General features: G+C 38.1%; 1 protein-coding gene across 2 annotated transcripts in view; it reads left to right on the forward strand.

Annotated features, from left to right (window-relative positions):
* The first annotated feature begins 218 nt into the window (after positions 1-218).
* LOC117306799 (early endosome antigen 1-like) overlaps positions 219-17,244 on the forward strand; it is a 38,583-nt gene continuing 21,557 nt past the window's right edge. Inside the window, exons 1-12 of one of the 2 annotated variants that reach the window (XM_033791318.1) lie at positions 219-407; positions 1,503-1,568; positions 9,336-9,488; positions 11,441-11,445; positions 11,981-12,038; positions 12,498-12,557; positions 13,056-13,113; positions 13,719-13,825; positions 14,278-14,364; positions 14,943-14,954; positions 16,738-16,796; positions 17,032-17,172. In XM_033791318.1, coding sequence (XP_033647209.1) covers positions 360-407; positions 1,503-1,568; positions 9,336-9,488; positions 11,441-11,445; positions 11,981-12,038; positions 12,498-12,557; positions 13,056-13,113; positions 13,719-13,825; positions 14,278-14,364; positions 14,943-14,954; positions 16,738-16,796; positions 17,032-17,172 — 854 coding nt within the window. In that variant the 5' untranslated portion in view covers positions 219-359. The remainder of the gene's footprint in view (positions 408-1,502; positions 1,569-9,335; positions 9,489-11,440; positions 11,446-11,980; positions 12,039-12,497; positions 12,558-13,055; positions 13,114-13,718; positions 13,826-14,277; positions 14,365-14,942; positions 14,955-16,737; positions 16,797-17,031; positions 17,173-17,244) is intronic. The other variant, XM_033791319.1, reaches the window with a different exon arrangement.

A 17,244-nucleotide genomic window follows, 5' to 3' on the forward strand; every position in this document is an offset into this window, starting at 1 on the left:
GCATACAACAACGGCACTTTACCACTACGCGGCGCAATGCGATCTATGGCCGAGACTAAAGAAGTTGGGATGTCCCAACTATAGTTGGGACAGTAGCAATTAATTATACAGGATACCAGCTGTGCGATCCGGCGAGATCGATCGTTCACGTACCGCGGCCCTCTCTGGCAACGAGGTTGTAACACCTCGTACTCTCCGATCCCTCTCATGATCCCCCAACAAGTGATAATTTTGTGGGAGGGGCGACAGCAAACTGACCACCAAAACACGGGATAAACTTTATTTATTGTGACCCTAGAACAACATTGATCGTTACATATAGTTTTTTATACTAACGACCACAAGACTGACGTTCCACAATGGAAGCGCTAAAGAGATTTAAGAAGAAAACGAAGGATGCAGTTGAGGTAAGTTTTGAGCCCAGATAGTGTAATGCACTTGCAGTAAGTCGTGTATTTCCGACAGTGTCAGAGACTTGATTGATCATGTTGATCTTTGAATTGATGCAATTTGAACAGCTCCTTGGAACCCAGCTCCTTTCTTGTTGGAGCAACAGTCATGAAAAGTAAAACGGCATTGACGTCTGGATCTTGATGTAGGCCTACTGTACACAAACTATATTTTACTTTTAGAATAGCTTTGATTTTGAATAATTGAAAGTTTGATGTGGGCAATTCTAGTTGCGATAATCGAGAGAAGGGTCATGATTACTTCAACTATTAACTGGACTGGGGCAATTCCAGCGTTACTAAAATACTTTACAATTTTAGACAACTTTCATTCAATAAATACTACATTAAATTATACTTCATTCTTTCAAGAGTTGGAAATGTTTCCGTATCCTTCCAGAATCCTTCCACCACTATTCATTTATAAATCCATAATTAAATAAAATATTATCTAAATTTACCTAAATGAGAATGTAAAAATGAGTGACAAAGTGGTGGCAGGATATGGAAGATAAACGCTTCCGACAGCTACAACCTACAACAATCCCGGCCCTGGACCCCGTTCAACAGAACAGTTCTCATTTTGTGCAGTCTGTGCTCAGGCTGGGGTTAACATCATTGAACATTGGGGGGGTGGGGGGATGCTAGAGTCACTTGGCTGGGACTCTGTACTCATTTTTTCATTTGCATCTTCGAATGATCCTGGTTGACAATGGGAGACAGCTCAGAAACTGTTGCACAATCCCAAAACCTTATTACTTAATATTATACGGTTTTTCGTGTAATGCCTTGTGAAACATTTCGTAAATATAAATTTGCCTCGAATTGCCTCTAGCTACCAGGCTAGTTCGGTAGTCTAGTTGGAAAGACGCTGCTCTCGAAATGCAAGGGTCGTGGGTTCGATTCCCACCGGAGTAAAATGCATGTGATATTTTTTCACATTACTCGGGAAAGTACAGAGTCAGTATACAGTGCTAACAAACATTGGTGTAAGGGTAAAAATCACAAATAAAAAATATAAATTTGTTTCCCAATTTTGTCATTATCCAACAGGCTGGTAGATCATCAGGCAACACTTCTCAACAGTCTCGTCCAGTGGCTGCAGCAGGGGAACAAGAGGCAAGAGGATAGCATTAATATTATGAACATTAGGCCTGGGCGATTAATTAGAATGTCCGGTTAATGGAAATAGCTTTTTCTAACCGTAACCGCAGATACCGTTTTTGATACTGGATATCCGTAAGGGGTGCGGATACCTATTAATAGACTGGATAGTCCTCTAATTACAACCAAGTAACCTGATTCCTATTATCCCTGATCGTCGGCAAATGCTTTAAGCACACTCAGTACCTCACAACCACACAAAATATACCAGGCACAAGTAACTTTCCTGGGATTGTCTTTAAGTGGACTTTGATTCCTTTGAGTACGCCGACTGGCACTGACTTGATTGACACACTGCGGAGAGTCCGAGACAAACTGCACTCCATCTTGAGGCATAGATCACGCAGCCTCCTCTCTTTTTATTGTCAACGACAGAGGATTATTATGTTTGGGGTTGGGTTGTAATGTAATCCATTGTATTTATGATGTAAAATGCTACTAGTGCTGGGCGAATAGTGAAATTTGGTATTCGGTTAACCGCTGGCGAACTATCAGATTAACCGGATATTCAAATATTTTTTTTCCCCAGTAACCACGTGCTTTTAAGGTAGTGAGCCCAACTCACTGAATGAGATCTTGTGACCCATTGACTTCAGAGATGCCAAGTCCAGAGGCCAGCTATGCGTGAGATTTTTCAAAGCTCACCGCCCCCCCAATCTGCAAATTTTCGCTCTGTTTGTATGGCAGCTCAAGTTGATGGTTCTAATAAACTGCGTGCAATCTGAAGATTGTGCAAATTTTGTAGATTGCATTTTTTGTACACACGAGCGGGATTTGGCAATGCATTGGCGTAAAAATTGTTTCTTCCCGGTCTGGCCCCAATGCATGAGAAAATGTTGCTGTGGGTGTGAGCATGAGACAGAGCCCAAATGCGTGAGTCTCACGACTAATGCGTGAGACTTTGTAGGTCTGTTGACTTGTGTGTATGAATGTTGGAAACAGGGTAACGTAAAAGGGCAGATTGATATAATTGTTAGAGAGTGTCACTCGCTTAATTTACAGAAATAACCAGATCTAATTTAAAAATGGTAATTTGCTAACGTTGGAAATGTCATTGTTTTAACTCTTAACGGAGGTGAGCATAGTTCAATACATATTTTATGCTGTTTTATGCTGTCTCAATAGAAGTTTTTGACGATCGCAGATTTAGGAATCTGGTTGTTTGGTTGTATTTAGAGGACTATCGGTTTAATAATAGGTATCCGCGCTCCTTGTGAATATTCGGTTGGGTCAAAAACGGTATTCGCAGTTACAGTTGCTATTCGCCATAAACTGGATATTCACATTATTCGCCCAGGCCTACTGTTTACGTCTTAAACTTAGGGCTGTTTCTTTTTTAAAGCATATGCGTGATGCGTCTTTAACTCATTACTTGACAGCTTACTGTGTTCAACATGTCCTCTCAGCCGTCGGAGCTCCTTCGGAGTAAAAAATTGGTGCCGAAAAAAGGATCAAAGAGTTCTATTTGGAAGTTCTTTGGCTTTCATACGGATCCCAATGATGCTAAAGTCATCATTGACCAGTCCAAGGCAATTTGTGCTTTGTGTGGTACGGCCCTATCCCATGCACAGAGCACATCAAGTTTAAGGAATCATTTAAAATTTAAGCACCCATTCGAATTCCGAGATATGACAATGGGTGAGCCATCTTCAAGTGCCAATTCAACAGCGTCCTTGCCATACGTCACTGGACGAGCTACTACTAGTAGTGGACAGGGACCGGGAGATTCAAGTTCAATTGAACAACCAATGGAAGTGAGTAATTTTATTATGCATAATTATTTAATGGTCTAACTGAAGCATTAGCAAATAGCATCATTACATGTATATTTATTTTTTACAAAACATACTGCCTTTCAGAGGTAGAAAAATGGGAAAAGCAAGAAAAACTATTGAACTAGACAATGTGGATTGTGAAAATGAAATATACTGTGAGTGTGAAGTGTGACTGTGAATTACGTCTGATGATTATACAATCGTATATGAGCTTTGTGCCATTTAATTTTGAACATACATTGCATTGTATGCCTTTACTTTTTTTGGGAGATTCTATATCATTATGGATGTTTTAACAAGTTAATAAGTTAATACCAGCGTACTCTTTTTTATATATATTTTACAGATGATTTTTAGGAAGGCGGGGCAGTACGCATCGACAAGTATCCAGGCAAAGGAGCTGACTAAGGCGGTGGCCTTTCACATAGCTAGAGACTTGAAACCCATATACACTGTGGAAGAGCCGGGATTCATCAGCATGCTTCAGAAGTTTGACCCGCGTTACGTGTTGCCTTCGAGGAAGACTATATCTTCTTCAGTTATTCCGAAGATGTACAAAGACCTCCGTAATAACACCATCGCTCCCTTCGTCGAAACATCAGCGTTTTTCTCCCTGACAACGGACCTATGGACAGCACATAATATGTCACAGTTTTTGGTTGTAACTTTTCACTCCATAAGTCCGTCCTGGGAATTGAAAAGTTACACTCTTGAAAACATGGAGTGTCCCCCACCACATGATGCAGACTGCATTGGATCTACCCTGGAAAAGGTTCTTAAGGACTGGAATCTGTCTGCAGGGAACCTATCTGCAATTGCCACGGACAATGGAGCGAACATGACAAAAGCGATACGAGACATCGGGTGGACCCACATGCCATGTTTTGGCCACTGCCTTAACATGATCGTTAGGGCAGGGCTCGACACTCAACTAGTCAACACAACCTTAGCAAGATGCTCAAAACTTGTTGAATTTGTTCACGGAAATGCAAATGCAACCAACAAACTCGCCAAGAAGCAAGACATGTTGGCATTCCCCCAAAATAAACTGTTGCAAGGTGACAAAACTACGTGGAATTCCACATTTGACATGTTAGCACGAATTGTTGAGCAACAGCAACCTGTATGCAGCATGCTAATCGAGCTCAAGAAACAAGAGCTGATGCCATCGGTTGAAGAGTTTTCAACAATTGAACAGCTTGTTGAACTCCTCGAACCCATCAAGCAGATGACGGAGATTTTTAGCGGGAACTATGTCACCGTGTCCGGGTTACTGCCGTGCATCCATCAACTGGAAAAGTTATTGGACGATGCATCAACTGACAACAGTGTAGTTTCTGCCGTGAAGAGGGCCATGAATGAGAAGTTAGGCGAGCTTTACCGGGGCACGTATGCAATCAGCATACTGCAAATCTGCAGTTTCATGGATCCCCGATTCAAAAGCCTCCCGTTCCTTGAGCCTGAGGATTTGCAAGGACTCAAAGATCAAGTCATTGAGAAAATGATAGAAATTGCCGCAGCTGGTACGACTGAAACGGACGCAGTTCCCACAGATGCACTGCCCCCAAAGAAGACCAAGTTTGCGTCACTTTTCGCCGACTTGTATGAACAATCAGAGCCCGCAGATACCAAACCCGGAGCCTTCGCTGCTGAAGAACTTCGCCGTTACATTGCAGAGCCATTCATCCCTATAGACAGCGACCCCCTTTCATGGTGGAAAATAAACGAGCCCAGATTTAAATTACTTGGGAGGATGGCGCGTAAGTTTTTATGCATACCTGCAATGTGTGTGCCATCCGAACAGCTGTTTAGCAGCGCCGGCAACATAGTTAGTGCTAAGCGTGCATGCCTCCTCCCGAGTAATGTCCGCTACCTTACTTTTCTCCACGACAACCTCTGTTAATTATCTAGAGTTATTCTCTCTATAAGCCTATCATATTTGGCTGACGCCACAGAAATGTTGCGCTTGCATGAATTTTTAAAGTTCATTAAATGCTTTCAAATGATTATTTCATGCAAAGTACACAAACAAAGCTGTCAGAAACCACTTTTGTTTTTCATCTCCTGTTATTTGATATGTTCTTATGACACTTTGAAGTTTAAGGATATGGAAGGGGTGTGTTTACCCTAAATTAGCTAAACAATCTTGATTTCTGTGTGTTGTAGTTCACATCCAGTTAATTTATTTGTGGTTAAATATCAGCTTTGATACCTTTACTCCAATCCAGGGTAAAATTAAAACCCACTGGAAATATTTTGAATGCATACTATAGTTTTTTAGGTATGGGTGTTGAAATGTCCCGTCAGTCAAGCAAAAACATGAAATAGTCGCTTGTTTTTAAGATTTAAGCATATATTTTAATCTATCTTCTATCCAATTGACCTTAACTAAAAGTCTCGTTTTTCAAACGTTGCAAACTTTGAGTCAAATATGAATTAGCCTGTACAGTCACATCCATTTACATATTTTAATAGATTGTGATGAACAACTTTTATTTATAAGAGGATTAAATGTATTCAGATCTGTTAAAATGTGCTTATTCTGGATTAAAAAGGTCATGAAAAGTAGGCCTACATGTATGCAGTGCACCTCTTCAAACAGGCAAAAAGTATAAGATAAACCCATAATAATTGGTAACATTTATGTGCAACATAAAATCAACAGTTTGTTCCCTGATATTTAGTTGTGTTAATAGTAAGGAATTTTGTTTTGGACAGTTCTGTGGTGTGTAATAATAAAAAATATTGTACATTTAAGAGAACAATTTCCTGAAATTGCATGTGAAAAAAAAAAATACAGGCCATCATGATACCGTTTCACATTTTGGTATCACAATTAGCGATGCACCGATGTGTCATTACATCCCTACGTAATGACCCATCACAACTAAATGCAACTTAACAATAATGTGTTTCATGGCATAACTGTCAAAAAAATTACTTAAATGATGTTAGAATTCATTTGTTTATTTGTATGTTTTTTTATCATTGTTGATTGTTGTTTTTAACCATTTCCTTTGAAAAACTAAGGCCAAATAAAAAAAATACCAGTTGATCTTCCCCGCCCGCATCCTTTTTGGGGGGCGCATCCTTTTTTTTTACTATTTTTTATTTTAACTGTTTTTTTTTGTAAAGTAAAAAAAAAATCCATCCTTTCAAATGGACTGGGCCTAGGGGCTTTTCCCGAATCTAACGTGATGCTCTCGAACATTGTTACCGTATGTTTCATAAAACAAAATTAGTGAACGCCTACCAGCAAATCTTTTTAGCGTAATAATCGGACCCTCATGCAACAAATGTATATAAAATAAGTTTGCGGTGGGTTCAAACTGATGAATTGGTGGTCTGTTTGGTTTGAAAAAAAAAAATAATAATAACAATAATAATAATAATAGCAATAATAATACGGCCCTCATCCTCCTCTAAACGATCAACTGTTTTTTTATTTATTTGGCCTTAAATGGTTTAAAGCCATTGGACCCTTTCGGTAAACAGTATTGTCCAAGTCCCACACTTTGTGTACCACAACTTATATATAAAATAACAAACCTGTGGAAATTTAGGCTCAATCGGTCATCGGAGTTGGGAGAAAATAACGGGATACCCCACCCTTGTATCCGCACGTGTCGCCGTGTCATGACATGTGTTTAAAATAAATCCGCAATTCTCGCTATCGAGAATTTATATTGTTTAACTGTTTTCTCATGTATTTCAAGAGAAGTCTTTCACCACAACCTTCTCTAAACCCTGTAAGTTATTTGTAAATCTGTGAACTTTGATTTTCTTTTCTGTAGCGAAAGGGTCCAATGGCTTTAAGTATGCTGAGAAAAACATTAAAAATTGTAAAAAATGTCACGTCCCACCAGTCACGTCCCGCCAGTCACGTCCCGCCAGTCACGCTTTTGGAGAGCCCAGTTATGGAATTCTCTGCTTTGTGTTTATTGAGTATAATGTTTTCTGATTGTTTATGTATCAAAGATTGATTTTGACAACAATTTACAATAAAAATCACATGAAAATGGATTCTGAAAAATCTGAAAATTTGTGTTTGGGGGTTCCGTCAGTCACGCTAAATTCATATTGCATTCATTCAGCCATTAGTCATTTGGTTTCATCCTGTGTTTTTATAATTAAACTAGGACATTTTTACATTGACTTAAAGTATAACTTTTGTAGCTAAGCCATGCAGATTTTCTTTCTTTAGGCTTTTAAAAAATTGAGACACTTAAAACTGTCCTGTCAGACACACTGGAATCAGCCATTTGCTAATGATTGCTGTGCACAAAACTGCATGTACAAATCTACCTGTTAAAGTTTAATAAATATTGTCATCCCGTTTCTAAGAAAAACATCTAAAATAACTATCAAGGAAACAAATCTACACATCAAAATCCACCTTTAAAAGTTTAATAAATATTGGTCATCCCGTTTCTGAGAAAAACATCTAAAGAAAGAAACTTCATCTGCACATAAAAATCCACCTGTACAATGTGAATAAATATTTGTCATCCCGAAAAAACAAATATACTATTCTATATCTAGAAAAAAGAAATATGTACATATCTAAATCCACCAGGGAAAGTTTAATAAATACTATTTTTATTCAGTTCCTGAGAGAAATGTAAAAGTGTATTTTCTTTGTGTTTTAAATTGTGCTGATGACTTGTTACAAACTGTACAACAAAACCGTGAGAACTTCTTTGCATTTATGCTCTTGACTCGTGGGCATAATTCCACGTGGTTGGTTATAATTCCTTTGAAGTCACCCTTGGTCATATTGTGGGAGCCATTGGTAAATATCGACATCAAAGTTATGTCAAATTTGCATTTGAATGAATTGAATGGGCGGGATGTTTATGTGTTTCGGTGGGCCTGGCCCACATTATTCACCGCTACACGCAGTTTATTGGCATGATTGTCACTCAGAAGGGCATTGAAGGTTTGTTATTTTATGCATATGTTGAGATACACCACCTGTGAAGACTAGTCTTTGACAATAGACCGATCCAGTAGGTTCCGCCCACGACACACGTGTGAGCAAGAACACGTGGGGCTCTTCAATGCCTTTCTGCACAACTCTGCCGCGCGCGCCAAGCAGACGCGCACGCATGTCTGACCTTAGTGTCGGACCTTCGTTGCGTTGTGATTGGTCAATACGCAATGGGGCGGGGCTTAAATTGATCGGTCTACTACCAATAGTGTCCAGGCAGTGGACACTATTGGTAATTACTAAAAATAATTATTAGCATAAAACCTTACCTGGTAACGAGTAATGGGGAGCTGGTGATAGTATAAAACATTGTGAGAAACGGCTCCCTCTGAAGTCATGTAGTTATCGAGAAGGAAGTAATTTTCCACAAATTTGATTTTGAGACCTCAGATTTAGAATTTTAGGTCTCGAAATCAAGCATCTGAAAGCACACAACTTGTTTTTATTATCTTGCAACTTCAACAACCAATTGAGCTCAAATCTTCACAGGTTTATTATTGTGTGCATATGTTGAGATACACAAAGTGGGAAGACTTGTCTTTGACAATTACCAATAATAGTGTCCAGTGTCTTTAATAGCTGTATGAAACTGGGTCCTGGTTTCCCCAGTGAGCTACAGTGATTTATAACGCACCTTAATCCAAAATACGAAATGTGAAAATATACTTTTCTGGGGGGCGCTGTAACCAGTCAAAAATCTTAAGCCTAATGCCGGTTTCTGGAACTATCTCCCGCAAAATACGTGCGATGTCTTGTCGAGCATCTAGTTCACAACGGCGCAAATCTCATGCCCTAGACTACACTACACACATGTAGCACAACGTGACCAGCTTTCAGCCGCAAACCAGAATACAAAACATGCAAAAACCATCATCATTCTTTTTCAAGCTTGTGTTTGTTTAAGATCAACAATATTTTTCACTGTTTTGGATTTATTTTCTTGTTTTATTTGGACAGGGCTTTATTTGTCCAGTGTGTATGTCCACACTGTCGTCACCAGAGAAGCTTCAAATGCATTGGGAGTCCGACCATAACGCTCCCACTCCTCAGGAGAGTCTCGGTACACCTACACCACCTAAGGTTGAATCCCCAGCGAGCCATTCATCAAAGGTTGGTGTTCTAGCCGTCGATTTCATGAAACTCTTCCTAACTTAGGATTCATCTTGGGTCTAAGTAGTGTTCCGTATCCCTGGACGTTAGGACGCATTGAACCCATCTTAAGTTGGGACAAGTTACTCGTTCTAATTGGAGATAGGATTAATCCTAGGGTTTTGTGAAATCGGTTGCAGGCCTATATGCTTCATTTTCGAAAGGGCAAGGGCACCAGGGAATTTTTTCCCTCTGTAAAGGGCACCCATATGAGGAAATTTTAAATATCTACCGGAGCATTTCAAGGACACCAGCCCCCGATTTCACGAAGCGCTGCGACGCGTCGCAAGTGCAAGTTGCGACCGGTTACACGTCGTAAGTTGCGATGCGTATAAATCGATTTCATCAAAGTTACAATGCGTCGGATACGTCGCAAGTTCCTTGACAACGAGGAAGAACACGTCGTAAGTTACGGGTCGTCGTAAGAATGCTATGTTTCATTTTTTTACGCACAAAATGCATGAAAGGACATAACAATTACCACACGTAACTTCCGTGAACCAATCGGGAAGACACTAGACAACAAATGGAAATTTACCCTCCCCCCCCCCCAAAAAAAAAAAAAAAAAGGACGGGTAAAGGAAAAGAAAACAAACACACGCATAACAAACGAACACACACAAACTAAAACAACTAAAACAACTAAACAAATAAATAATTATAAAAAAAAAAAAAAAAAAAAACCTAGTCCGCCATCTTGAATGAACTATAATACACGACTGTTTCATGACCAAGTTGTACACAACATAAAACAGCCGCAGAACTTTAGCAGTTCATCCTCGTCCAAAGGGTTGTTTTTACTAAGAGTGAAAATAGTTTGTATTGCGACTCGTCGCGCTTACGACGTGTTTGGTGAAATGGATTGTGGAACTCGTCGCAGCCGCGACGTGTCTTAGGTCTGCGACGCATCGCAAACCCTACGATGCGTCGCTACTTGCGATGAGTTTCGTGAAATCGGGGGGCAGGGCATTTACCAGGGGGCCTGGAGGCAATCACCTTCGTTGCCTTTGTGAAGTATCAGGCAGCCAAATCAGGCTAGATAGCACAGTTGGTTGTTGGAGTCCTAGCACGTTAATTTTGAGGTCTTTGGTTCAAATCCTGCGCTAGACATTTTTGCAGGCCTTAATAATTTAAACCAAATTCACCCAGTGGGTTTCCTTTGTAGTTAATAATTTAGACTAGAGGTTCCATACGAAGGAGAAACTGCCTTACCCTAATACAAGAATGAATCAATCAAAACATTAATTTTTTATATATCGGGTCAATTGGCTGGTTATAAACAACAAATAAGCACAGTGCACATCAGAGATTAACATAAAGAGAAGAAATGTCAGTATTAAGGTTTATTGTGGAATGATAGGAAGTACAAAGGCAAGTAGTTTAAAGGAACATTACAACATTCCAGAATTGGTAAGAAATAAAAATCATGAAGATCACAGATTTACATAAAACTTACATGGTCTAATGATGATGATAGTTGAAATATTTCTGTCTCAAATGTCATATTTGATGAGAAATAAATAATCTAACTTCGCGTTTGGAGTTTATCGCTCAGTGTGCGTTTTACTCATTTTTATTTTGGCGACGATGCAATGCAAACATTGCAATAGGTTTTTCACTATTCTCTTGTGACCCAGATGGCCGATCAATCTCAAACTTCTATAGGTTTGTCGGTTTATGTACAGTATATGGTGGATTATCACTGTTTTGTTAGCAAAAACCAATTCTGTAATGTTCCTTTAATATTGGGTTGTTCTTGCTGTGAAACTTAGAATATATTTCATTTTAGAAAAACCTACTTGGTCAAGAAAAATTATAAAGATGTGTTTTAAAATAAATATTAATCTATTGCTTTATGTGTTTTGTTTTTGGATCCATGGACTGACTGCTTTGTTACATTTCTGTCTTGACAGAACAGGTAAGTTTTGGTTCCTTTGTAAACATGTCTTGTCCGTTCAAGCAAAAATCCAACTGAAAACCGGTAGTATGCAACCCTTTTAAGCTAGCTGTCAGTCGTCAGTATATTAAACACTGTTTTAAGGCTCCGTCTTACACATGGGAAACAAGCAATGTATTGAGTATACTACATATATTGAGTTTCCTAAAATTCAAGTATTAAAAAAGTGACATCAACAGCAATACTTTTGTTGACCTTTTTCAAATGAGGGTTCAGACACTCATTTCAGACATTTGGCATAAAAAGTTGTGTGCCAAATGTCTGTCATTATTATTAAGTTGAACTACAAACTGTTTAAATTTGAATAGTGTCAGTTGAATAAACCATACAATAAATAAACAATAAAACAACATTATGAACCTCTTTGGCAATATATGGCACTTGAGATAGGAGGCTGGACAAATGCTTCCTTTGCAGTTTAGGGCAGAATGTCCTTTCTGCTCATTATGCCAAAAATAATAAATTGCCAAATCATTATGTGTCTTTATTTTCAAAGGGATGGTGACGTATTGGCATTGAGACAAGAATTAGAAGATCTACGGGTGTCACTAAAGGTATGCAGGTCCAAGAAATATAAATACTAATTTTACTGAAGTCTTATATAGGGCACTAACTGCAAGAAGGTATTCAAGTTGCTGGGATAAAGGGAAACATTTAAAGACAGTTAGTTTAAGTTTGTGAATTATGAGACTGATTTATGCAGCACCTTTTAAGGGCTAACAAGATGTTGTGGGGCGTTCAGCAGCCACTGCCAGAAACGCACCGGGGCAAGCCACTTCTCTTGCTGTAAATGTGTTCTTTTGGGTGCATTACGCAACACGCTGGACGAAGCAATGATGGTCATATTGCCTAAGGACACAAGTTTGCAACCCATGACACAGTGATTATTTAACTGTTGTAATTGTAAAAGATGAAGATAGATTTTAAGAAGTACTTAATGCCTGTGTGTATTTTGATTTTGTTAAAGTAACATGTGTTTCTTCTTGATGTGTCATTATTTTATTTTCTGCCAGGAGGAAAAGTGGTATTCAGAAGAATTGAAAAAAGAAGTTGACAAGCTTCAGAATGGCCAGGTAAGTTTTTTTTAATAAGTAATTTAACAAAACAATACAGATAGGTCTGTGTTTTTGCCAAAATGGCGATCAGTCTAATTCAGCTGAAATGTGCATCCTTTTGGGTGGATTTCACAAAGAGTTGAGACTAGTCTTACTGAGTTAGGACGAGTTTAGGAATAGCCTTAAGTTTTTTATTAACACCTAAAGAGTCTTAGGACTTAGTCCTTATTTAAAGACTATCTTAGTGAAATCGACCCCAGGTCTGGAAATGGATACAGGACCACATGCCTGAGGCTATTGTTTCTTAGCATTGGTCTAACTGGACAAGTCTGGCAGTCTTTTGTTTTTGAATGAGAGTTCCTCGCCTTTTACCTAGAGTTGAAACATTCTGTCAAAGTTTTGACTTTTGCTGGTCCTGTAAAAATGTTGTTATAAATATTTGCCTAGAAACTGCTCTCAGGGATGATTTTCTCAATTTACAGTTTATTTGTGTTGCTTTTTTGTTTTTTTAAATAGCCACCATCGGAAGGAGGTGATGAAAATCGAAAACGAGGAGAAGAAGATAGATCTCTGTGTAAGTCATTTGGAGTATTTGAGAAATTTACTCAGTCTCGCCCAGGCATGATATTTTTCCTACTAAAGGCTGATTTCTGATTTTTTGTTTTGCCCTTGCCTTGGAAAAAACGGACAAACTGTGGTTAGATAGCTTGAACAGTCTATTATAGCCTACTCCATGTGTACATGTACATGTTGGTCAGCCCTCGTACTTGATAACATGTTCCTACTTTTTATCCAAGCAAAATAGCATGGCTGGTCTTGCCTCTGGATTTGCAAAGTAAGGCCAAAAGAATTAAATGTTTTGTTTGTGCTCATCCGTTTGACCGACCATCATTTGCGTTTAGACCAAACCCTCCTTTTTTATCTTTTTTTCCCCTCAAAATTTTCTTTTAAATTCTTTAAAGAATTGGTCAAAAAATGTTTCAACAGGACAGAACTATATTATTGAATATAAAACAGTTAACCAACCCACAGTGTTAATACATTCCTGACTTTTTACTCTGGTGAAATGTCAGTACCGTACAGGTCCTATGCACTCGATGCAACCCTTTTAAAAAATATATTTCCTTCCAATATCTTCAGATTGACCCCATTGATGGCTCTCTCATTTTATCTTGTCAGTGTCTTCTGAAGTGATCTTACTCCGTCAACAACTAACTGAAGCAATGGAGAATGCCAATGCTTACAAGACTGTCAAAGATTCCATGGAGCAAAAGGCTGCCTCTCTGGTAAACAAAAACACAACCCCCAATTTGTTTTACTATTCTGACTTTTAAAAATTCTGTTCAGTAGTGTTCTCTGTCCACAGTGGTCCGCTGGCCAGATACCAGTTAAAACACTTGAGGACAAGTCATAATTCACTCCACGTGGAAAGTTGAAAATAGTTCCTATTTTTGTAGAGTATTGATTTGTGAAAAAGCTTAAGGAGTAATAATAAATGTTAACTCGTTCGTTCATTCGTTCATTCGTTTGCTCACAAAATATCTGGAAAACATAATCTTAATAGGAAGATCCTTATTTAGCCAGCTGATTATCTCATCATGGGCCTCTCAAAGTCCAGAAGCACCGTGAGGGGATTTGTAAATAGGAAAAGCTAACTGATCCCATTGGATAGTATATAATTCTTGTGATAGGCAAGGGTTTTTTTCAAAGTGTTTTTACTTTGTTTGTGATATTCCAGGCAACGGAGATGGTGACCCTAAAGTCTAAGCTTGATGAAGAGTGTGATATTCACAACAGCTTAAAGGAAGCCATGAAACAAACTCAGGTGAGAATGTAGCTTCAACTTTTCATTGTTATTATTATTCAATTCGCCACTGTGAGACACTCACAAAAACTTGCCTAAATAATGTTTAAAAAACGGGCATGATATTTCAATCGCGTGTGTGAAACTCAAAATACAACTTGTCAAACCTCAATAGCATTTTGTGGAGTGACAGGCACAGTAGTGTCTGCAGACATAATGCTTGCTAAAGGGTTATTAATCGAAACACTTACGGGGAATATTTCTCCGCCCTTCAGGGGTGACAAAAAGACGTTAGTCACTTGTGTTGTGTAATGCACAAAACAGAACCAAGCACACTTTGTTAAAGGAGAAGGGGGTTCACTCAATTTTTTTCTGGTGTGGTTTGGCTGCTGATTGCACTGCAGCACCTTGTAAACTGTTACATTGTGTTATGCAGAGTAAATGGTTCTTATATGTGGAGCATCTGCATACCTTGTAAAAAAAATAATGAAGACTTTGAGATGCCCTCAGGTGGGCTGGAGTATTATGTTAGAACTGCATATTATTATTATGTAATTTTATTAAGACAATTCATGCAAGTCTATTGTTTACTCATTCAGGTATCTGCTGAAGTAAGTACTCTAAATACACAACAAAGCTTTAAGGGAGGGTATACCTTTGGCAATAACTTCAACAATTAATGACCATGAAACTGTACTTACTAAGATAAACTGTAGCTGTTGATAATGTATACCATTTTGTGAAACTATTCCCTTCAATGGAATGTGGTTTTAGATAGAGGGATTCAAAAGCGTTTGAATCAAAGAAATGTTTCTGCATGAAATGTTTCTCAGATTGTCAAATCTGATTACAGATTATAGTTTTTGCGCGGACAGTTTTTTTTGGTGGCATTTCTTTTGAGATGAAATTTTCACAGGTTAGTTTTGTTGGTTGTATCTACATTTATATTAAATTAAAACAATCGAATGGTTTCAAAAACCAAAGGTATATTTTGCCTTTAAGCATGTATGTTCCCGCTTAATTGTAGACGTTGAACATGTAGTGTGCAAATGTTATGTAGTGTGCAACCAATGTCATGAAGCCATTACCATAAATTATTCCTCAACACTTTCATTTGCTAAGCAAGTACATGTAGCAGCAAAGAACCAGCCTTGGCTAATGTTCAGTGTTTTGGCATTTTGGTTGAGGGGTGTTTTGCCATGCTTAGCAAGTGTGTGTAGTAAGTAGGCCTAAAAGACTATGGTGACTAATGGATACAGGTGACTGCAACAAATTGAAGGAGCTCAGTAGTTGTATGGAGCAGGAACAAATTTCTGCCGAAGGCAGTTCATAAACATTTGGTAGATATGCACATTTGGTTAAAGATTGGTTAAAGATTGTTTGTACTCCCATTTTGCATGTATTGTCCAGAAAAAAAACACTACCTATAACTTTGTTTGATTATTTGAACTTTGTTTTCACTAACTGTTGATGGTTTTGTGTGATTGATTTTGTTTTGAATGTAATATTCACTGTGATTTAATTACCGCTTTCAGTGCAAAGGTCATACATACGATCTGTTTGATTGTTTTAGCGAAAGCACATTTATCGTACATGTACATTCTTTTTTGTTGTAAAAAATGTCATTTCACTCAAGCAATACTTTTGACTTTGGGATGTACCAAGGTAACAAAAATCTGCAAGATAAAATTCATTTGGTCAGGAAGACTTGTTATTATTTTTTTGTTCATTCAGAATTTCTAAAAAAAAAAACTCAAACATTTGGCACTTTTGGTTTAAAATGCAAAGCCAAGCGAGCACTGAAAGAGTTAACAGTTAATGTTGAAACAAGACTGAATGTTTTTGATCCTGTCACCCCTGTAGGCATTTTGACTAGAAATCTTACATTTAAAAGTTGTAGAATTTAAACGTAGATTGTCATAGGAAAGACTTAGTTTGCTTTTGTGTCAGTTGTAGACAAATCCATTGTGGATGTCCTTTACCGGTGTTTTATGCCATGACTGAGATGCAAATAACTCACAGCTTTCATTTGTTCATTGCACTGTGAGCATCTCTGACCAATAATGTTTAAGCAACTATACACAGCCTTTGCCTTACACGTACGTACACAAGTGTAAAAGTGTTCCAGGAAAACACTTGTAAAGAACATACTAAAATGGATTGGTCTCGCTATAATTGTCTAGATAATATAACGCTATAATGTTATGTATCTAGTGAGGTCAATAATGCTCTGTCAGTGTCAATGTGTCTGCGTTGAAGCTGGATTAACAATGTCTAAGTGGCGTGAGTTCGAAAAAGCTTCACTTAAACTTTGTCTTTTGTCTAGCTTTGGAATTGGTTCAATAAGTCTGAGTTTAATGATTATTAAGATTTTTTGCGTTTTGGTTCTCCCAGATTGAGTTGCAGGATCGAGATTCAAGAATGAAAGCCTTGCAGTCACAGCTACTCCAGAGGTAATCATATTTTATTAATCATTATTATTATTATTGTTATTATTATATTTTTTATTCAAACACAGATATATATATATACAAGGCAATTCAAAGAACTAGCAAACCAAAATAGAAAACATCAAAGCAAGAAACGTAGGCTTAGACCAAGAAACTTGTTAGTCTATTGTTCCATACTGTAAAAGATTCAACAACACTATAATTCTTTCTCTCATTTATTATTTTCTTTTGTTATCAGGCCTGGTGCAGATGATGTAATGGTTCTAAAGAAGGAACTAGTGTCTGTCCAGATGTTAATGGATGAAGTGTCACTCGCTAGCGAAGCTGAAATGAAAGAAGTCAAGAAACAATACCAGGAACTGCAGACTAAATACCAGCTGTGAGTGTCACAAGTACAGACTGTATTTTATGTATAGTGAGTTAAAGCCATTGGACACTTTCGGTACAGAAA

Source organism: Asterias rubens, chromosome 2 (assembly GCF_902459465.1).
Source record: "Asterias rubens chromosome 2, eAstRub1.3, whole genome shotgun sequence".
NCBI classification, from domain to species: domain Eukaryota; kingdom Metazoa; phylum Echinodermata; class Asteroidea; order Forcipulatida; family Asteriidae; genus Asterias; species Asterias rubens.